Source organism: Aptenodytes patagonicus, chromosome 10 (genome assembly GCF_965638725.1).
Source record: "Aptenodytes patagonicus chromosome 10, bAptPat1.pri.cur, whole genome shotgun sequence".
In the NCBI taxonomy this organism is placed as follows: domain Eukaryota; kingdom Metazoa; phylum Chordata; class Aves; order Sphenisciformes; family Spheniscidae; genus Aptenodytes; species Aptenodytes patagonicus.
Window position 1 is genome coordinate 1,431,874 of NC_134958.1, and position 22,640 is coordinate 1,454,513.

General features: G+C 41.2%; 1 protein-coding gene across 8 annotated transcripts in view; it reads left to right on the plus strand.

Annotated features, from left to right (window-relative positions):
- MYO5A (myosin VA) overlaps window positions 1–22,640 on the plus strand; it is a 105,319-nt gene that overhangs the window by 36,268 nt on the left and 46,411 nt on the right. For all 8 annotated transcript variants that reach the window (XM_076347745.1, XM_076347747.1, XM_076347749.1 and 5 more), the window contains exons 5-12: window positions 8,248–8,404; window positions 12,578–12,721; window positions 13,953–14,034; window positions 15,535–15,642; window positions 16,140–16,246; window positions 18,794–19,059; window positions 19,616–19,697; window positions 22,265–22,405. In XM_076347745.1, coding sequence (XP_076203860.1) covers window positions 8,248–8,404; window positions 12,578–12,721; window positions 13,953–14,034; window positions 15,535–15,642; window positions 16,140–16,246; window positions 18,794–19,059; window positions 19,616–19,697; window positions 22,265–22,405 — 1,087 coding nt within the window. The remainder of the gene's footprint in view (window positions 1–8,247; window positions 8,405–12,577; window positions 12,722–13,952; window positions 14,035–15,534; window positions 15,643–16,139; window positions 16,247–18,793; window positions 19,060–19,615; window positions 19,698–22,264; window positions 22,406–22,640) is intronic.

The following is a 22,640-nucleotide window of genomic DNA, read 5'->3' on the forward strand; positions in this document are numbered from 1 at the left end:
ACTGAACAAGTGCTGCTAAACATGTACAGCCTTGTTTGCTGCCACACAACACCGCGCTTAGGCAAAGGTGAAGCTAAATATATTGCACTGACTTGTGTTAAACCATCCAGGGCTGGTGGGTTTTACAGCTGCCTTTCATTTTAGGGTAAGTGTAAAAAAGCAATTTTGGTCTTTTAGAAAAGCAAATAACTTCCATAACAATGGAAGCATCACACAAAAGTGGAGCACAATTGCCCAAAGAGTGAACCTGGGACCTACCCTGACGGGGGACTGGGAAGGGCAGGTGTTGGGGAGAGCACAGGCTGGTGAGCTCTGCAAAAAAAAATCCTTGTATCTCTCCCAAACCACATTTTGTGCTGAAAAAAGAAGAGTGTTCTAGGAAAAAATATATGGACGTATTTTGGTTTCAAGTTTACAATCACTGGTACTTTTAGAAAACTATTTATTTCAACATTTATTGAAGTCGGACCTATTTAGTGAGCCTTCAGGTAAGGTGTGCAAAACCTCACCATTTCATCTTATACCACTGATTTGTCCTTCGGTTGCTTTATTCTTTTCCCTGCATTCGTCTGCTATGCATCCTCTTTCCTGCGTTGGAAGATGCCCAGTCCCTTGCAGGACAGTGCTCCCTTTAGCCTGCTGGGGCTGGCCGCCTGCGGCTGGGAAGTTCCTTCCTAAATTTCTTCAGTAGTTAATCAAGCTGCTTTCTGTGAAGCTCACAAAACGTTCGATACTACGGAGAACTCTTAACTTTATATTGATACCTGATGAAAGCCGATGGATTTCGCAAGAAAGGAGTTTAAAATCTTTTCTGTGGGTCATTATGCCAAGACTGAATAAGCTGTTTGGAATGGGTGGAGTATTAGATGTATTTCTCTATTCCTATAATATCAATACTTCCAAGTTCTTTGGGAACATCGATAAAGCAGTTACAATGATATTTAGCACTTCCACACTGCTTTTATTTTCAGTGCATTGTGTAAACTTCTTTTATTTCATCTTATCAATGAGGAAGTTATTTGGTAAAATTTTCTGTGCTCTTGTTTTTGTTATAGCTGCCTCATGGGGGGAAACTGATCTTTATTAAACAGATTTGTTTAGTCATGCTCTCAGATACAAAGATGTGTGAATGTTCTGACTGTAGATACTGCAGGTTTTGGTCATATGCTGTCACAAATATGCAACGGGGATGCTGAGAGATTGATTGCAAAAAGTGGGATGCTTACTTAGGTCAGAGTTGCATTGCTGGAGACACTTCATCATGTCAGCTGCATGCATGTATGTGTATTCTTGCGCAGTTTGGAAATCTGTTTTATAGTGTAGGGTGTAAAACATGTCACTTAGCTTAAACTAGGTTTGTGTTGGTCCCTGGTTAATCCTCTGGCTCTCGGAGTAGCTGCAGCTAATGGAAGTACAGCAAGATTTCAAACATGCCAGCATTTCAGAATGAAGCCTATCTGACCTTTCAGCAATGTCATTCGTTTTTAAGTTATTTTCTTGGGTTGGTTTTCCTGCTGCCGTAATTCAGCTGTAGGATGGCGTATCACTAAGTTCCTTTTCTGTCTTTGATGGGCACGACGCACATTGATGTTAATGGTAATTATGTGTGTACGCTGAGAACAGGATCTATCCCAAATGTTCCCTGAGTCACAGGTTCCTTCCCTGTGAGTTTGTGTCAGGTTCTTTGATCGTTCAAAATTCACTGTTTTGAAAACGTAAAGCAATTTCAGGCTTCCAAGTCTACCTTATTAACACAGACCTGCAGTAGAGGAACAGCAGTGAGATAAAGCAGACCAGACTGTCACCGCTAGATTAAATAAAAGCTATTTATTGTGCTCTTGTTCTTGCATTGAAGCAGTAGGAGATTTCAATGTTTGAAGGTTTCAGGATCAGGCCTTTAGCAGCAGTTTGTGCTGTTTTGATTTAAATAAAGGATGAAACTGTCATATGCCATGGGGTTGGTGCCCTTAGCCATAACCTAAACCTGTTATTCCAAAAGAAAAGAAGAAACCAGTAGCAACTCCACAAAAAAAAGGCAGTAGATTTAATTAAACCTCTTAGCACTGGAGCAGTGAGGGGACAAGATGTCCTGAAGGTGATGGCCTTCAAACCACCCTGACAAGAAGCTTCCTTAAAAACATCAGCACCTTGGCAATGTCCTCAAGGTTAACAAACATAGATGATTTAGGATCAAAGGCAAAGTAAGTACTAATGTTCTTCTCATCAAATTGCCCTGTTATTTGGTCTCTTCATGTTATATTAAGGATATCTCACTCTGATCTTTTCTGCCAATCTCATCTATGTTATATGGCATTGAGACAACTCAACTTTGAAGCAGTTCATCACAGGCAAGCATTTCAAAGTCTGTATCAGAATCTTTTAAAATCAGCTGTTAATGATACACTTTTGCCAGGTAGAGATGCTGGTGGCTTGGGTATGGATGGATTGATAGGAATATTGAGGTTGATGTCAATAATTCTGTATTGCTTTTGTTTGTTTTCCCAGGCTGATTTTTTTGTGGTGTCTGTGCTTATATACATCTATTTGACATTATTTGCTGCAGAGTCATGAGTCTGAAAGACAAGATCAAGTGATACCTCTGATGCATCAGTCATAGGAAGCATAAAACCACAAAAACAATGTTGTGCTTTGATGATTAAATTGAATAGCTCTGGGCTTCTTTAATCCCCTCTGAAATGCTTATTGATGGGTAGGTTTTTAACAGTTTTGGTGTTCCTGCTTCAAAGAGGGATTTTCTGTTGGTATAGAGGAAGAAGGCAAACAAAGATGTCTGTAGGGATTTTTTAGTCTATATGTCTTGATTATCCTGATCTGTTTGGACAGTTTGCTATCGAAATAACGGCTGTGATGCGGTAAGCTGTTTTGGTTTTTGAGGGAACCAGCTTCAGTGGGTGTAGTGATCTTAAGGAATGAAAATTGTTTGAAAATTGACAACTCTGCCTTTAATGTTAGTAACTTTATTGTTTCATTTCTTGCACTGTTTTTTCTTTTTTGCCTCAGTTTTTTCCATTGGTCAACTGAAATCGTTAAAAGCTGCCTTAGATAATGACAGCTATCAATGATTAGTCAGTGTTGTTGCAGCACTCTGTACACACTGGAGGTGCCCAGTGACAGTCTTGCTCTTTCCTCTACTGAAGCTGACAGCTGTGACCTCATGGGAGTAGCGTTTCCTCCTTTGTGAGCCCTTCTGAAAGCATCTCCCTTAGATTCCTATGAAATACAGAATTTAAAGTTAGTAGTAGTCAATGCTGTTAAAAGTATTGCATTAAGATATATGCACATCCTCAACAAAGGTTTTTTTTCACATCTTGAAAACAAGATTTTTTTTTTTAAACCACTTTCTGGTTTCTTGTACATTGTCATTTCATCCGTATTCTGCAAAACCCTTTTCTATGTAAGGTATCTCAAGTCAGTTTGTAGCACTCTTTTTTCCCCAACGCTGAACCCCCTTTGAGCAGAAGCTATCTTCAGTGTTGAATTTTGCAATGTTTTTTCAAAGCATAAAAAAAACCCCTGCTGGAATGTAGGTTGTAATCTCAAGCTTCCAGGAGTTAGGTAAGTCTTACATCTATTCCGCTTTAGCACTCTGACAGTGAATTTCCTCATAAACGTATTGCCTGTCAACAGAATTTTGTAGGTAAAGCAAAATTGTCTTTAAAATTTACCAGCCTATGCACAAATCTGTTTCTGTCCCTTAGCGGAATTATGATATGAAAAATCAGTGACATTCATTGCTCATTCTATGGCCATTACTTGTCATAAGGAGTGGAGTTGTGTATGGCTTGGATACAGCATCTGAATATTACCTTTCACAATTAGACATCAGCATTATTTTTGTGATAGATAACACTATTTTAAATGATCAGTTATTTATTCCATAGTGTGTTACTGTCCTTTTATTTGACAAGAAATAGCTGTTACCCTCACGTGACTCTTAAAGTATAGGCCTGAGAGAGTGGATATGGAAGATTTCTGAATCGAGTCCCCTGCTAGTGCAAGCAGTCTCAGCCTATCATGTCACATTTTGGCTTGTGAAATGTTTGGGCCTATCATCTTAAAACTGAGGTTTTATTTTGGTTTTGTCATTCCTTTATTCTTCTGCACTGTTCAGAAATGGCAAAAGCTGAATGTGATCCTGACCGATGCCTGAACATAATACTTTGTGTTTCCACGAATGGTAAACTGCTCCCAGTCAATCTGTTTCAGTCTGCTGGGGTTAAACACCTCTTTTCAAGATAATTTGGCTTAGTATTGCATCACTGTAATGTAATTCTGTATCCTAGGATGTGATCATTATCCACCTCTGGGTGAAAGAAGCCTCTTCCACCTTCTTGTCTCCCAGCTTGCTTTCTCTCATTTCTCTTTGTAAAAGCATAATTAAAATCTTCCCTCCATTCAGAAGTAATCTTAATTTTGAAATCATCTAATTATGTGCTTTGTTCAGAGAAAAAGCTCCAAGAAGATGAGGAAGTATTGCAGAGATAATGGATTGTGGCATCAGGCTGCAAAGTGGTGTCACACATAACACTGTTGCCCTACTTACTTGTTTCATTGGCTGAAAGTTTTAATTATAGCTTTTTTTCTGCCTGGTGACATGTTAAGTGCTCAAAATGTCAGGTCAAAGGTTGAGGGCTAATGTTTTAGCTAAAAATAACTCCAAGCGTTATTTATACCCGAGAAAGAACTCGGGGTGCTGTTATTTGTGTTTTCTGGGGATTTTTTCCTTTGTTTTGTTTTGGGTCTTTGTTGTTTTGTTTTGGTTTTAATGCAGCCTGGTTATGAAAATTTCATTTGGCATAAGCAGAGGTTCTATTTTAGACTGACCGTTGCTTATACCAAACCATTAAAAATAATTCTCACCACATTTCATGCGCTATCCAAGGTATTTTGATTCTATTTTACCTGTTACTTTCTTTTCAATGTGGCATTTTGTTTCTTTAATGACATAAAAGAGCCCTCTGCCAAGCTGACACGGCTGCCTGGCAGGACTACCCCTACCCTCCTTCTTGAAAGACTACGTATGTTGCTGCCTGTGGTAGGACGTCCATATGCCGAGTCTTCCCTGGGGTTGTGGCAGTAACAGCTCATCCCCTGCCGCTGTTGCGTTTGGGGTGTTGTGTTACGCTGATTTCTCCTTCCTCAAATGTCGAGTGTGATCTTGGCTGTTCCGTTGTGTTTTCCTTTCTCTCTGCCAAAAAGCAGAAAGAATAATATGCTAGAGGATGGTCACTCCAGTGTGTTAAAGCAAAACAATGGACTAATGTACTTCTGAAGACAAGAGTGGCTCTGAGCGTGGATGGAGCGCTGGCAGGGCGATGCGAGAGGACTCCGCTGCAGACAATGAGCGAGCCCTTTGTTTCTCATGATTGCCATAGCTGCTGCAAACACAAATATTCATTGCAGAAGAGGTGGCAGCAACGTTTTCAGCTCTCACAGAGCCAGCCGTATCTTCTCTAGGCGAATTTATGAAAAGTGTATGTGTGTATGTACTTACACAGTAATATAATAATGGATCCCTTATTCCTGAGCACATGAATGAGTGCTAAGGAGAAGAGTATGTCTTCGTATCTTATGACATGGGGGAAGGAAACGCTAGGCTAATTAGCAACAGTATTCTTAAGGAGAAATTATTTCAACCTCATTTTTTCATTACTGTCTTTGAAAACATGGAGCTCCCTCCTCTGCAGCGCTCTGAAGAGCCTAGTGTTTCCTACCCCTCCTGAGCTCCCGAGGAGGGACTAGGGACTGCAAAACCAGCGTGCGCTTTCCACGCTCACACACACGTCCTTCAGGGATGTGACAGTTAGAATGAGACACCTTTATTTCGTTCTTCCTCTCTTGGCAACAGAGTTAGTTTTTTGTTGGCAGTTTTGTTAGAAGTCTGTAGTACTGAGGTTGCATTACTTTTTTTTCTGAAAGCCTTCTGTACTTTGGGAACTAAGCTGAAAATAAGCTTAATCATCAGCGGATACATTTCATAAGACTTGAGCTTCATGAATCTTCGTATATTTAATACATGAAGCAGACCTGGTGATCTACAAATGAAAAGCTTGTTATGTCGTTGCCCATCTCCTGTATTAGGCAGCTCCTGAAATCAGACCAGAAGTTTCATATTTTATAATGGTGTAGTTGTTTTTTTTCTACCAGTGGAGGTAGAGCAGTGGAGGAATATAAGAGCACTGCCTGTCCTATGAGAAAGTGTTCTCTGTTTTTGACTCACTGCAGGAACTGTCTGTGTGAGCGGAAAATTGTTTGTTATTGGTTGTCCCATTTAGGTCTTTGGCTGGACTGCTCTCATGTCCTTCCGCTGCTCTTTTTGAACATGAGCATCCGTACAATTCACGCCACCTCCTGACGGGCAGAGCTACAGGCTGTCCCGTGTGCATGTCTATCTACTGCCAGTGGACTCAGGGAGGGGGCAACGGGGAAGAAGTGTTTCTTCTTCCTTTCCCAGCTGGAAATCTCCATCACTACCGCAAGCCATCCCAGGCACCACAGACCTCCCTCAGGAGTGTGCGCAGCAGGCTTGATGGCCGCTGTAAGGAAAGGTCCCGTAGGCGGGTGTTTTCATTTTCCTGTGGCCGAGGCTGGCATCTCTGGCAGTTCAGTCTCCGTAGCCTGGACTACACACAACCTGGTGTCAAGCTGAACAGTTATGCTTTCCCACAACTTTCCCACGGAGACTGACAGCTTGGTGTATGTGGATGTGTGAACTGTGCTGTAGTCATTCGCACCTATCTCATGTGTTAAATGGAAGTTGAGAACATAAAATTAGGTTGCTTTGATCTTCTTAACGCCTTCCTATTAAATTTAAATCAGCACCCAGCCACTTAAAGTAATTTCCTTTTACCAAAAATGTGGAAAACCTGTTTCAGCCGATGCCTTCATTCGGTTGAATGGATCCCACCTTGGCTCTCCCGGAGATGCGTGACGTAACCAGTGGCTCCTTTAGCCTACGTCTTTGTGCAACACAAAATGGATGCTGGAGTCATGCTCTTATCTGGGGGCTTGGGGATGTTTTTGAAGATAGGTAACAGCTTGAGAGTAACAACGTGATCTGCAATTTAGCGTCATAATTTCATCAGCAGCTTTTTTTTTTACCATCTCCAAAATAGAACCACAGATCTCCTGGAGGACCTTTAGGCTGCAGAAACCACAAATAGTTTTTCCATGCATATTTCTTCGTTTCCCCTGCATAGCATTTACTGGTGGCCTCAGCAGGCGTTTGGAGGCTGTGCAGACTGTGTATGTACTGCCTGAACATGTGCGTGCCCAAAATTTCATTCACAGTTACTGTGCTGTAAGTGCAGCCTGGTCGGGGGCTTGGTCATACTTTCTGTGTTCCAGCCCCAGCTCTGAATATCTTTGGGGTAAATTTTTATTCCTTCTTTCTCTACTTTCCGGTATGTAAGATAGAGTTAAGCTCACCCAGCTCATGGGATTATTTTGAAATACCGTTCATTTTAACTTCTTTTGCTTTGGAAATATAAAATACTGTATAAAGCATGTATGGTCTTTATTTTAAAAGATTCAGGCTATATAACTGCTAATTTCTATCCTTGTTATTTTGTAGTGTGTTTATTAGTCATACAGTTGGGGTTTATGGATAGAGCCCTCTTTGAGATGAGAGAAAATTGTTTTAGTAGCAAATGGAGATGGAGATTATTTTTTTTAAATGAGGAGAAATTACTTCATAACAAAGGGATCGTCTTCACTCTAGAGCTGCTATTTGTGTCCTGAACATCCCTGCTTGAATTTTTCAGATTCAGAACAATTCTGGGAAAAGCTGGTGATTAGATCAGACGGACGAAAGGTTTCTGTTGCTGACTCTGCTGTTGATTTCTCTATCTGTAAGATGGCATTAATGATCTTTACTAATGAGCACTGATAATTTAGTGGAGCACTTTAGCAGAGACTCTGGATAGAAGTAGCTGCAGAAGCACGTAGTGAATAGTGGTGACAGGTACTTCACCGTGGCCAGGTTCTCAGAGCAGCTCTGCTGGCTGGCTGGACTGTGGCGGCAGCATCAGTCCTGACTGAGCATCCTGGTCGCAGGCGGTCCAGTCAGCCACTCAGGCAGCTTGGCCACTGACAGCCTTGTTTCTGCCACATGCACTTACATTATTGCTGTATTGCTAACATTTATGGCGGAAGGGTTGTTGCCAAGTTGGGGGGACAAAAAATAAGTGTCCTTCAGCTGGTAATTAACATGTCTTTGTGTTTCAGAGATGAGCGAAATCAGTCAATCATTGTCAGTGGGGAATCTGGAGCCGGGAAGACTGTCTCTGCTAAGTATGCCATGAGGTACTTTGCCACGGTCAGTGGATCTGCCAGTGAAGCCAATGTTGAGGAGAAAGTCTTGGCCTCCAACCCCATCATGGAGGTAAGAAAGAGAGCTACTGCACTAACCCCCACCCTCCAGCTGCAGTTGTTGTTCTGGGGCTGACACAAGCATTCAATAGAGAGAGCAATCCATAGTTTTTTTAAGGATCAAAGAACCTAGAATAAATATATTTTAAAATTTTGTTTTTAATCCATTTACCAGGAGGTGCTTTAGGCATCATTTTGTGTAGTATTTATGAAAGATTGAGAAAAGATGGGAGGTAATGATTTAGTATTGTTAATGTATTTCACATAACAAAGTAATTTTTATATGAATACTGCTTTAAATCTATTCAGCTTTGTAAAACTGGTAGTTCCCAGACCACTGGCTAAATGCAGGTGCAGAAGACTGTTTTTGTGTGTAAAATTGGAAAGAGGATTAAAACTTCTGGGCTTGCCCACCAAACATGTACATCACACAGTGGGGACAGGTAGATTACACTCTGAAGTGAAGAGAGCTCTTGAGTAAAGCAAATGTTCAATTTTAGGAAATGTGATTAGGGAAGATAGACTGAGAAAGCAAAGTTACATGAGGTGCACACAGTTTCTTTCAGAGGGGAAGAACACGACAGAAGATGTAATTTTGCTATAATTAGCTCAGACTAATGTTTCAGTTCTGGAAATTTGTGTAACTAACTGTAGTCAGGTCCCAAAGCCATTGGCTTGGGAGCATGGGTGCTGGCAATAGACTGTGAGACAACAAGTCCAGTTCCCTCCTGCTTCAGGATCTCTGTTCTCCAGGAAGGTCAGGAGATGCTGTAATTCTGATGTGGCCAAGCAGAAAACATTTCTTGGGCTCATCTGAATTGTTTTCTGTGTCTTTGCCTTTGTGTAGATTCAAGTGGTAGCTGAAGTTAAGGAACTATGTTAAGAAATGATTCACCAGAGAGAAACAGTCTTGGGGGAATTCCTTGAGAGAAGTAGTGCTGTGTGTAGGCACGCACATGCGCATGACTATGGACAACGTAAGAAAATGCTTAGGACAACTGATGCCTTGGTAAACGTTTAGCATCTCTGTGCAATAGTGTGAAGTATTAGTGGATAGACATAAGTAAATGGAGTGCACACAGTGAAATGTGAAATGCAAAATGCTGCCATTGTTTTCTTTCTCAGGTATTTTTAAAAATGAACTATGTTTTATTCCTTCTTTCCTCCTGGCATGAGGAGTTCATGATACTCAGACTATAGCTGTCCCATCACAGTTGTGTGTGTTCTGTCACAAGGTAATTGTGCCTGGTTTGTGGTGCTGTGTGGTGTTTTGAAACTGTTTTGTGGGATAAAGCAAGCTGTGCCATGATGAGCACTGGGCTCTGCTGTTGTGGGATCCAAATGTCCTGCTATGGGAGGAAGCCAGGGGAGCTGAGCCTTGTCTGGAGCTGCACCTACCCCAGCGGGAGCAGCCTGGGCCCTGGGGAGCAATGGCAGTTTTGCAGGTGTGAGCTAATCCCAGAGTACTCCTTTCACTGCTCCAACGTTTGCAGTAAGTGTCGTGCCATCCTTGGCCACGTTGAGATTCGGTGCGTGGCTAACAGGACCAGGGGTGCTGAACGCCCCTTCTGCTTTCCCCTGCGTACCACGGAGGTGGTACCTGGGGCCAGGCAGGCGGCCGCGTCCTCACCGCCTGTCCGCTAAGTGACAGCTACGGTAAGAGACTCTGCAGGATGGGTCTGCAGTTTGCTATTTGTTTGCTGGGTGAAGTACAAACTGTCTACAGGTTTTCCTGCGCCACTTCTTTTGTTTGGTCTCAAAGCCTAAACCAAACATCCTTCTCTCTGACTCCTTGGACCCCACCTCCCTATCAGTAGCTTGCCACTAATTGTCTGATTTAATTTCCAAAGCAAGGAAATTTAAATTGTGGACTAGAAATTAACTTTCCATCCATACCTTTTTTTATCCACTAAAAAACAATGGTGGTGCTTTATTTTTATTTTCTAGGGATAACAACAATTTCGTGAACCTGCGTATATGTAAAATTTCAATTACTTTAAACATTGTTATAATTGGATGAAAGTGATCCTTTTAAGTTCAAACACTTGAACTTTAAATAAGCTTTAGAGTGAGTGTTGTGAAATCTGGTCTTGAGACAGATTGTAGGATAGCAAAATTAACGTTTCGAACTCTTCAGTTGATAAATCAGCAGAAACAAATTAATCCATGTAGATTAGGAAGAAAATGAGTAATTAATTTCAGAAACAGGAAACTCCTCATTTGCTAAGTTGATTGTAAAATCCTAGGAGCAGGTGGTCATTTTATTTTTTTAATTTCTATTTGAACAACGTAAACATCAGCATTTTATGAGCTACCATCATTAGTGTCAGAATTTCACATCATCTTTGCCTACTAAATACTCTGTAACATCAAGTGACCACTATACGTTTCTAGCAACTATTTGAATAATTAGCTTTGTAGTCAATAACTATATACAGTTTTCCTATGCAAATGTAGAAATTGTCACGTCTTAAAACACACCTTTATATGTAATTTCCTGCCTCTCATTCTTTGTTACCCTGTATAGCTACATGAATTATACAGCTTAGTATGTACTCTGGTAAGCCATCTTATAATACCAAAGACTTTCTTAACTGTTTTTATAAGTAATACCTTTCAAAGTAATAATTGGTTTCTGAAAATATTGTAATGTTATATTGCTACCACCACCACCAAAATATATCACAGTAGCAATAATTTTAAAACACAAGAGATGCAGTTTGAGTACGTTCAGTCTGAATGAATTCAGTATTTCTGAGAACCGCAGAGGTGCAGTTTGTTCTTACATCCTTTATAGCAGCTGTTCATCTGATACCCACTTTGACATCTGCTCGGTCAGGCGTGCGTGCTGCTGCTGCTGTGGTGGGGTTTCTGAAAGTCTAATCCCCGCTTCCCGTGCTGTACCCGGCTAGCCCTTACCGATCCACTGGCCTTTTGTTTACAGATTTGGAATACCGATACTCAGCATTGCTATTTGCTCTCATTTGTTTTTCTCAAGTTTTGTTTCAGTACAGAGTTCCTATGGATGGCTACGTGAACTAGGAAACACGGACATAGATACAACTCTGTGTTCTTTAGTTATGGTGCACTTCAGAGTTAGGTACTTGGTAACGTACACGCAGTGGCATATGATAAAAGGCAGTGTGCTGTATCCGAATTGCTCCAAATGCCATTCCTTTTGATACAGAGATATCTTTAGGGTTTTTTTGGAAGGTGAATTGCTATATGATGTCTAAACCATGATCTAATTGAGAAGAGAAAATGCTTTTCTTTGAAGTTCAGCATGTTGTGATTTGCATACCTTGAATTCTGACATATCCAGCTGCTCTCTGTTGCGGGGTGAATCCTAACGCTGATGAGGAAAGGCAGAGGTGCACCAAGACCGCTTAGGAACCACAGTCATCATTTGCCCTGGGCATCCCAAGACCGCATAATATAGAGGAAATACATATTGTTTATTGTGTATGAAGCTGTATTGAATTTATCTAAGAAAGTTAGGCATGTAGGGCAGCATTGAAGACTGTTTCTGAATCAGAAACCAAGCTGCTATGGAAGGGATTCAGTTTCAGGCAAATGACATGAGTCTGTACATGTTAATTTTTAGATTATTTTTAGGCACACAGTAAATACTTTGTAATGATACGTTTGCAGAAGTAGTTTGGAAATGTGGTTGATTATAGAGTAATAATAATAATGAACTGTTAGCCAGACAGAACATAGGGGCTGTTTGCTGGACTATGGGTTTATGATAGGGAGACTTACAGATGTTGCAAGTACTATACATATATCTGTACACATACATATATGAATATATAAAGTGTGAAATAACTGTTACAGTTTTATTAGGTCCTTAAAAGAAATCTGGGTGTATGTGAGCATTCTGTTAGACTCTTTAATTCCTTTTAAAAGACTTCAGAGAGCAATAAAGGATTTTTAGCTGGAAAATTAGACTGTGTGGAAGTGAAATCATTGCTAGGAAGATCAGCTCCCGATCTTGTGTTAATGAAATAAGCATATTTTGATGTAACTTGCTAACCAGGCAGAGATTGTTCTTTATTAAATTCTTTATTATTTTGAAACCAGGACAAAATTAATGTTGTTAAGTGTTCATGAGCCATGTAGATGATTAAATAGATTTGATAATTTCTAAAAGCTGTTTAACCTTTACAATGTTCCCTTTTTTCAGTCTATTGGAAATGCCAAAACTACGAGGAATGACAACAGCAGTCGCTTTGGGAAATACATTGAAATTGGTTTTGATAAGAGGTATCGAATCATTGGTGCTAACATGAGAACTTACCTCTTGGAAAAATCAAGAGTGGTGTTTCAGGTAATACTGATGCAATCTTCTTATTGTATATTTGCGTGACTATGCTAAAAAAAAAAAAGCTATCACTTGCTGATATTCATTCTCTCCCCTAAGAGGTGGCTGTAATAGTGTATTTGTAATATAGCACATGTGGGGAGGGGGAAGAAAAGGAAAACCAAGTCAGCCCTTCGTTATATAATTATTCGTAGTTGTAAAATGTGTATTAAAAAGGCTGTGTATTTAAACATGAAATACTTTCAGTGCACTACTAGATAGGAGCTTGTGCTTACCATAATATTATAGAATAGGGCTTCAAAACCTAGCAGAAATCACTTGTGCTCAAGAAGAGCTCTCCGTTGTGGTTTGTAAAGCTGCCATCTTAGCTCACTTTCAATCTCTTGTTAAAACCCACTGCTCTCGCAGTAATTACGAATGAGTCTTAATTGCCATTATTTAGGCAAATGAGAATATGTAATTTCATCTTTCTTGAACTCTCTTCATTTTGGTATTTCATACTTGAACCGATCCACAACCTTTTTGTCTCCCACACTTCCTCTCCATCTTTGCCTACCTTATAGTCTAGAGCTCAGTAAAAATGGACTTATCCTTGACTGGCTGCCTAAAGGTATAAAACAAATAATTACAGTTTGCATTCTGTAGGGGTGTTACGTGAAGTAGTGTATATTTCAAAAATAAGAGAGACTTCTTGCACATGGTTTAGCTGGAAGAAAGTCTTTTTCTTTTTTTCCTTTTTTTTTGTTTTGAAGTTATGAAATTTAGAGCGCTTAAATTCAGAATTATGGTGTTGATCATGAGTCATAACCTTCTGAGCTGTGTTTGTCCTTCATTTTAAAATTCCAGCTTTGCCTTGGCAAGAAAGATACTCCCTTCACCAGCTTACTATTAATGCTGAGGCGAATGGTATTAGTTATTTTTGGAAAATGAAAAGCTTCTAAGTATGATCATTCCACCCACCCATAGAATCCTGATCTATATTTGATAGTAATCCACAGTTCTGAAAAGTGAAATCATACATTTTGAAAATGTCTGCATGCTTCTTGCTGTTGAAAATGGATTAAATTAATCAAGAAGGAAATGATAGATGCTGATTTATCTTTCCTTTTTCCATGTGGCTTCTGTGCTCTTAATGTAATGCTAGAGAAAGCATTAAACATAGTAATTCTTTTCTACTCATGGATGTTTCTGGCACTTGTTAAGTTGTGAAAAATAATCAATTCCTTTCTTTTTAAAGGCAGAAGAGGAGAGAAATTACCACATCTTTTACCAACTTTGTGCCTCTGCAGCATTACCTGAGTTTAAAACTCTACGATTAGGTATGAAATTCACATTCATTGTGTTGTGCAATTGTAGGTACAAAGCAGCATCTCTGAGCTTTTTGAGCCATAGAACCAAAAGAAGAATTGCTGGCTTTTAAATTCTAAACTTTTAAACCTTCAAATGCTAAAATATATTGAAAATAACTAAAATGGCAGATCTCGGACTTTGTGTTTTTTAGATAAAACGAAAGTAACGGATTTGATTATTCAGCATACTCTAATACACTGCAGTTATAATCACTAGGACTTACTATGTCCTGGATTCCAGAGTAGCTTTCCAGTGACAAGGGTGAAATTCTCTTCTCTTGGTCCTTTAAAACCTTTTTTGCATGGCTCCAGCTACTAGAGAATTTTACCATTTCTGGTATAAGCACCTGAAAAGCTTATTTTGCATCTGCATGCTTTCAGTTGGGCTGTTACCAACAATTACTTTACCATCTCTGCTAACCTGGTGATCACAAAACTGATAAGTGAAATTTTTCATTTTTCAAATTAAAATGTTGATAAAGGAAAGGTTTCTCATTTAACAGGAACTGGTACTTTGTAAAAGAAAGGCATGATGATGACCTGGGGACAGGCAATCACCTCATCATTTTTAAAATTCAGTATAAATTTCAGTGCTTCTTGTATATTTTTAAAAGTTAGCTTCATAGTGGGAAAACTGCACAGCCTGTCAGTGCTGATTTCTGAAATACCATTCTGGTTTTAAAGTGTTTCTCTGCTCTTCTGCACCATCCTGGAACATTTAGGATTCACATCTGCTGACACAGGAAAGAAAGGAACTGATGTAATTATAACTAAAGAAGGCATTTAGCAGACTCCTCTTCCAGCGTTCTTGAAACCTTAGCAGATCAGAAGAAAAGGAGTCTGTTACTGCCGCTGGAAGCATGGCCACTGAAACTGTAGTAATTTACACAGTACCCAGGAGAGCTATTGCTCTCCCAGTGAAGCCCAGTGCTGTCCCCAGAGTGGTATGAAGCTATCAGTTCTCCAGCCACGACTTCTCAGCCAGAGCCGATCAGATGCTCGTAAGACTAAACCAGACCATAAATTAGAAACGAGAAGAAAATGGGCAAAATTGAATTTTTTAAATACCCTGATGCAATAATAGCATAATAATATCTGCCACATAATTCCAAAATGCTGCTGCTGTCAACTCTGCACCTACTACTTGGGTGGTTGGCTCAGACTTGGAGAATAATTGCTTCCCAAGTGATTATTCCACAGGTGTGGAAGTCTGAACCAGGGTCAGGTAGAGAATATGCTTGAGGGCCTATTGCAGGAACCAGGTAGCTTAAGAATACTTACTTGCACTGTTAAATCTTGAAAAAATTCTTCTCCAGAATAAGTGGGTCCTGTGAGCCAGAAGGCAAAAATATACTGACATATTTCAAATCATGGATTCTGCCAAGAGCAACTTAATCATTACACAGCTTTACAGATGTGCTGTGAATTTCTGCATCAGTGTGTGTAAAAGATTTGTTTTTTCTCTTACAGGGAATGCAAATTATTTTCACTATACGAAGCAAGGTGGAAGCCCGGTGATTGATGGTGTCGATGATGCTAAGGAAATGGTAAACACCAGGCAGGCCTGCACTTTGCTAGGTAATTTGTAAAACACAGTCATATCCCAAATCCAATATACTAGCAAGTGTTTTCTACATTGTTTGTATATATTTTCTTCATACTCTGTTGTGTTTAAAAACAGGAGAGTTTGATAAACTTTGGGACTGAGATACTTCTATTGCATTAAGATGGTATTTAAATTGCAGTGGAATCACATACCTAGTGTAGGAGGAGCACGCATTATATGAACGTAAATGGTAGATTCCCTTGGTGTGGCATATACAGTGTTGGAGGTCACCAACAAAGCACTTTGAAACGGCAAATTAAATAGTTCATTTTAATGGATTTTTTTTGCATCTGGTTGTAAAATGTTTTTAACAGAAGTGGAGCCAAGCAGTACCGTCAAATGCCAAAGTCTCTGAAGAAAACACACGGCGGTCACCGTTTTTCTCTTCTTAATAAAATTTTTCATCAGCTGCAGCTTGTGGTTCTATATTTCTCTCTCCATTCAAAACGTTTTATTCATCATTTTTCAGGGATTAGTGATTCCTACCAGATGGGAATTTTTCGAATCCTTGCTGGCATCCTTCACTTGGGCAACGTGGAGTTTGTATCTCGGGATTCTGACAGCTGCACTATTCCTGTGAGTAGTAGATGAGCTGAAGGGCATGATTTCTACTCTGACAGTTCTGCCTTCTGCTTGTTTGCAGGGACCTCTTCTGAAAAAGAGTAACAGTATAAAAACACAAGCAATGTGTTTATTTCTAATTTGTTAACATTTTCACAGTTCTCTTTGCAGATGGATTCAACTCTTCTCAGTTTAGAGGCTTTAGACAGTGCTCTCTGTATTATAACAGTGGCTGCCTTAATTTTGTTTCAAAATTGTAATTGATCTGTCCTAGAAAAGTCTACCGGACAGGCTAGCTTTGAAGTCCTGGGCAGGTGTCTAGATCTTTATATTCCTACATGAATACATTCCCTGCCCACAGTAAATGCTTTGCAGGATGGGGTTTTTTTAATGTTAAATGGCAAAATGGCCTAAATAATTGCAAAGCAAATGCTTCTCAAAGTCCTTTGGGATGTCTAGACATGAGCATAGGATATACAGATATGATTCGTGTGACTCATCTAAGTGTTGTGGTTGTATCAGTCCTTTTCTACCTTTGTGGAGGTCAGCAATGAGGACTGCGTAGTCTGATCTGAAAAAAACTTCCTCATTCAGTGAGGACCAAGGCTTCTTACTGAAGTCCGTATTCTGGAGATGAGAAATAAAACAGATCTGGCTTGTCACTCTTCTATTCCTTGGATTCACAAGTGACCAGTTTCTCCTTTTGCTTTTCCTTGAATGTCTACTGCTGGACTACACAGCCTTCATCTTTCTCTCTCTTCAAATAGTAGCGGGGGGGGGGGGGGTGTGTGTTCTCATTTTACTATCAGTCACTTTCTCAAGAATCTGCAGTAGCAGTTTCTGGAGCTGAGACAACAGGTCCTTCATCGGGCCACAGATGATCAGTGTGCCTGGTCTGACACCATCTGTCCGTGGGATCTAATAGATAGCTGCTGTGAAACGACAGCCATAGTCTGGCTCTTTGGTGTGTCTTAAAAAGGTTTTCACCACAAAGAAAGCATCATTTAATGATCACAGGTAGAAAGCTGATGAGCCCCAGGACATGATGAGCTAGCCTGTGTTGTAATGGGTATCTTCAATGCAGGAATCCCACTGAATGAGCTAGTACAAAGCTGCAAGTTCCTGTGCAATCCTATCCTGACGTGGTAAACATCTAGCAGGCAGCGGTGAATGTCTGCTCAATGGCATCCGCTACCTGAGCCGTGCTGTTCTCTGGCAATAGCCATGTCATTGCAGAGCTCTGTCGCCATGCAGACTGGTCTGCCTGGGAAGCACTGGTGCGGTGATGCAATGGTGGTGCTTCAGGGAGCTCAGCGAAGGGCTCCGCATGGTGCTGGGTGAATGAATCAGTTTGTTTAATGACAGCTTGACTAACCCTAATGTGACACTGTTTTGTGCAGCGTTCATTATTATTATTACTACTTTATTATTGTCTTCTGACAATAACTACTTAAAGTGGTATGGCTAAACTCAAAGAAGACATGCTCAGTTAGCTGGATTTTGGAGGTGTAACAGCACTGTCATGGGACCTGTATGCTGTAAGGACTGGAAGAAGCCCCAGAGAAGTCAGAAGGATGTGGAAATAGAAAGATAAAGCTGATGTACCCTGAAGCTACTGGGCATGTAGTAACAGTCCCCTGTAATCTGTCCTCATCAAGACGCTGCTTGTCAGCATGCTGTTGAGCCGCAGGGTGCAAAGTGAACGTGATAAGGAAGTAGTGTTAGGGGAGTTCCTTAGGAGGAAAGACCTGTCTGTCCTCCTTGATTTCTAGCTATTGGTTTGCTTGTTAGTCACAAGGTGTAGTATCTTAACTCGAGTGGTAAACGCACTGCACGGATTTTTATGCAGAAATCTTACATACCCATCTAAGTGTGTAAGCCTTGCTAGTTGATTTTACACGGTTAAACAAAGGTGAATTTTTTCACTTGTACAGTCCAATTTGAGAGTTAGAGAACAGCACTTGTGTGCTCCAATCTCTTAATGTTTGTCTCCAGAATTCACTGAGAAAATACTGTGTTAAATACTGAGAGCAGAGCACTAAAGCCCTTCCACACTTCTTCCTCTTCGTTCTTGGCGTGGGCTGCGATGCCCCATTGCCCATCACTCCTGCCGTGGATGTATATGAGCAGACGAGAGCACCACTCAGGAGCTGTAGTCCATTCTGTCCCCAGCACACAGCTGATGTCCTGTCCTCTGCATTTATCTAGCTTCTTCACTCAAAACTGAGACAGTTAGTCACAAGAATTCAAAATACCAAGTCCATCCCTGCGAAGCTAGGTGATTCATTTTTGCAAAGGTTGCAGGTTCCCTGTGTGGGGCTTTTTGGTGAACACAAGTATAGTAAAATGCCTTTGGGGAAACTGTGATTCACCAATTTACTTCAGATGTGAATGTGACAAGTGGGTAGGGAACTTGTTACGTTTTGAAGGAAGAAGAGCTGAGGAAGCTGCTGTTGCTGCTAATTGTTGGATCACTGCAGGCAGGCATTTCCTCCGATTGCATGATTGCATGTGTGCTATTGGTAATACTGTTTCAAGACCTAACAAGATTGTTTTTATTAGCCCAAGCATGAACCCCTCACCATCTTCTGCGACCTCATGGGTGTGGAGTATGAAGAGATGGCCCATTGGCTTTGCCATAGGAAGCTTGCAACTGCCACCGAAACCTACATCAAGCCAATTTCTAAACTTCATGCCATCAATGCCAGAGATGCACTTGCCAAACATATCTATGCTAATCTCTTTAACTGGATTGTGGATCATGTGAACAAAGCCCTTCACGCTACTGTAAAACAGCATTCTTTCATTGGAGTGTTGGACATTTATGGGTGAGTCTTTTTGTCAGAGATAGGACATCTCTTACGTAATTATCTTACTGCAAAGCATCTTTGTCTTTACCATGTAGCGCTGTGTGGATTACACAAAAAACCCCAAACCCTTAGCAGCTGCTTATTCCAGCTGAAGGAAGTAGATGTTTAGTTTTGACATGCTACCCAAGATCTCTGTCTTGACTTTCAGGTTTGACATTTATAGTGGGATTTCAGATTTTTGCTCTTGCTGGTTCCTTTATGTATTGCATTGGGGAAAGTTACAAGGGAATTGTCATCTCATGGTTCCTCCAGGGTGGCACTTCTAGAGAGGACAAAGATAACTAACATGCTCTCCAGGAACATCAGTCCCTTCCCTGCCTAAAGAGGGAGCATCACTGAATTGCCCATGTACTGCAATTTGCCATTTCCCTGTGTGCTTTGTTGCTTGGTTGTGGTTGTTTGTACCTGGAATAATGGAATTAGTTTGACTGGAGGGAGGGAATTTAAAATTATGGGGTCATTTAATCTGTTTTTTTTCATTGCACTAGTAATTTTTAGTATCTGCATATTTTAGATTTGAGACATTCGAAATCAACAGCTTTGAACAGTTCTGTATCAACTATGCCAATGAAAAACTGCAGCAGCAGTTCAATATGGTAAGTAGGAAATGACTGGCATTTCCTCTTCCCTTTCCCCTCACCCAAGTCCATTCTGCTAATTGGGTCCCCAGTGGTTATGATGAATTCCTTCAGTCTATTAACCAGCTGTCCTGGCCGTGGGCTTTGGGGGATGGGGAAAGATCGACTATCTCCTAGAAATAGATTTTATGACTAACTGCTGCTCTGGGACTATTTGAAATTCCGATCACAGTAACATTTATAAGACAGAAGCAGTGCTTGGCAATTAAGACCCTGAGATTGCCTGTCAACGAGAGCACCGTGTGGATGAAGTTGGAGTTAGCTGTGTCTCCGTAACCTCCAACGAGAGCCTGTGCATGGGCAGCAGAGAGCGGGGCTTTGCTGCTGGAAATCTGCCACCCGCGCTTCCTCTCCTGGCATTATTTTTTGAGGGTTTTCAGCCGCATCCTGAAGTTGATGACTGACGTGTGGCAGGAGGCACCTCTTCCCCCTCCTCCAGAGAGATCACGATTCTCTCTCTCCTCAGCCCTAGTGACGTTTGTAATTATATATTTTACCTGTATGATGATGAGGCCAGTTATTTATGCCAGGTCTGTTGCTAGGCTGTGCTGCAGTACAGGAATAGCTTTGAACTCTCTTTATGAACGTACCTCCGTGGCGGTGCGTGCTCGCAGGACTGGATCCCCCCGTGCCGTCGTTCATCCCAGCGGCAGGGATGCGCGTCGGGGAGTAAGCCGGGTGCTGGAGCGGAGGCTGGGCTTTCCAGCCCCGGCGCGCCCTTTCTGTGCTGGTAGTGTCACGGCTGGCTTCAGCTCCATAAGCGGGATGTCATAACTGCTAAGCACAAGGTATCTCGGAGTTTTCTCAGCTCTACAGCAAAAATCTAGTCACTGTAAGAATTGTAAGGGTTTGCTTCTTTACTAAAGATCACCGTCCCCGTGTTCCCTTCCCTCTCATGCTGTTGCCACAAACACTCATCTCGTGAAGGACGGGGTGATGGGGCTTTTGTGTTGATGCCCTGCCAAGCTACCAAACCCAGCGCCAGTGGACACGGACCCATTGGGCTGCCATGCAGATACACGGGGTGGAAGCTGTTTTAAATTAAAGCCCTGTGTCTGTGGCGGCAGCCAGGGAGCCTTCACGTGCTGCCTGGGGTGGCCCGAGCCCAGCTGAGGGCAGGCCGCTCGGGGACTGCCCGGCCACCACTCGCACCTCCACAGCCTGCCCAGCCTCCCTGGCCACCCTTCCCCGCCTGGCCACCCACAGCCCGTAAGGAAAATTAGGTCTGAAGACATTTTTCACCACATAATTGCTAATTCCTTTACGGTGGAGAAATGGTTTTATGTTTTCTTTCAGGACTTAGGTTGGATATGACTCGCCAATAAAACGCTACCATTGGCTTTTCTGTCAGGAATTAACTCGGCGCGTAACGCAGCCGTTAAGCGGCGGGGTGGGAATGGCTCCCGCGGGCACCGTTAAGGAGCGCTGCTTTGGAAAGGATGGCGTTAAGCTAACGAAATAAAAGGGATAAAGCGCTTTGTCAGGGTAGTTTTCTGCTGTCTGGCAGGTGTGTGCCAGAGAGCTGCGAGGCGTCTGTGGGCCTGTGCACTGAGCTCAGGGGGCAGCTGAGGCCGGCTCCACGGATACAGGCCTTTGTGGCGGCCCCCCGAACCCTGCCCACGGCGCTGCTCTTTGCTGCTTGTTCAGGTGTGCTCCGAGTTCAGTTCTGCCTGCCAGAGCAGTTAGTATGCATTAAAATTTAAATGGGAGGTAAAACGTCATTTAAAATAACTGGAGTCAGCAGTCTTTTTGTTTTTAAAAAGAGTGCTTGTGCTATTAAGACCACAGTTTGCCTGTTTAATATCTTACTATCTTTTTTCCCCTGAAGTTTTAATTCATCTCCTATGCACATTTCATTAAAGCTGTGCAGCTTTTTTTGTGATAATATTTTTGAATAAATATACAACTACATTGTTATTGATCTTCGTACCAGGTAAATCTTCCACAAAATTTTGCTTAAAGGATTTCTTGTGCTAATACTGCTAGAGTCATTCTTGCGGGTTTTTGCTGAAGAGTATATTTTAATGCAATGCGTCATCTTAGAAAAAAATCAGCAGCCATTTAAGAGAAAATGGAGCTCTGTTCTTTTACAAGGAAACACAGAAGTATTTATAGTGAAATTTTACTTGAAATAGAGCAGTATTCGTAACTTCAAAATCATAAATGCATGGCATATCCCACTTTGTAAGTTGCTGTTCCTTCACTTGAGGCTTTTTCTGGGTTTTGTGTTCGTTTTTTTATAAAAAAGCTTATAGTAATTGTGGGACAATATAGTAAAAAGATAGGAAAAATAGACCTTATTTGCAGAGAATATGGATGAGTGCTTTAATTTAGTCTGTTGTTTTTAGGCCAGGAAAAAAGGTTAATTTATTTTTCGTACACTTACTTGTTAAAGGGTTTATTCAGTTGAACTAGTGTGTCACTTGACAGCCTGGATTAATGTGCCAAGATGAATTCAAGTGAGAGTTCGATGTATTTATTCTCCATTCTATTTCACAGAAAACTGTTTTCTTTTTGCCCTGTAGCATGTCTTTAAGCTGGAACAAGAAGAATATATGAAGGAACAAATACCATGGACCTTGATTGATTTCTACGACAATCAGCCTTGCATCAACCTCATAGAGGCCAAAATGGGAATTCTGGATCTGTTGGATGAGGAGTGCAAGGTGTGTGTTCAAGGGCTTTCATAGAGAAAGAGGTCATCAGCCGTCCTGCTTCTGAGGCCTCACAGGGGAAAGTCATCTGCATATAGCCATCAGTTTGACACTCTGCTGCTGAAAGGATTTGGAGAACGTACAAACAGAATTGGCAATTACAGGAGGAGAAAACATGGTTTTAGTCATGCTTTTTTTCCCTCCTCTCCATCACGTGTCTGTATCTGTTTCTGGGTCTCTGATCAAC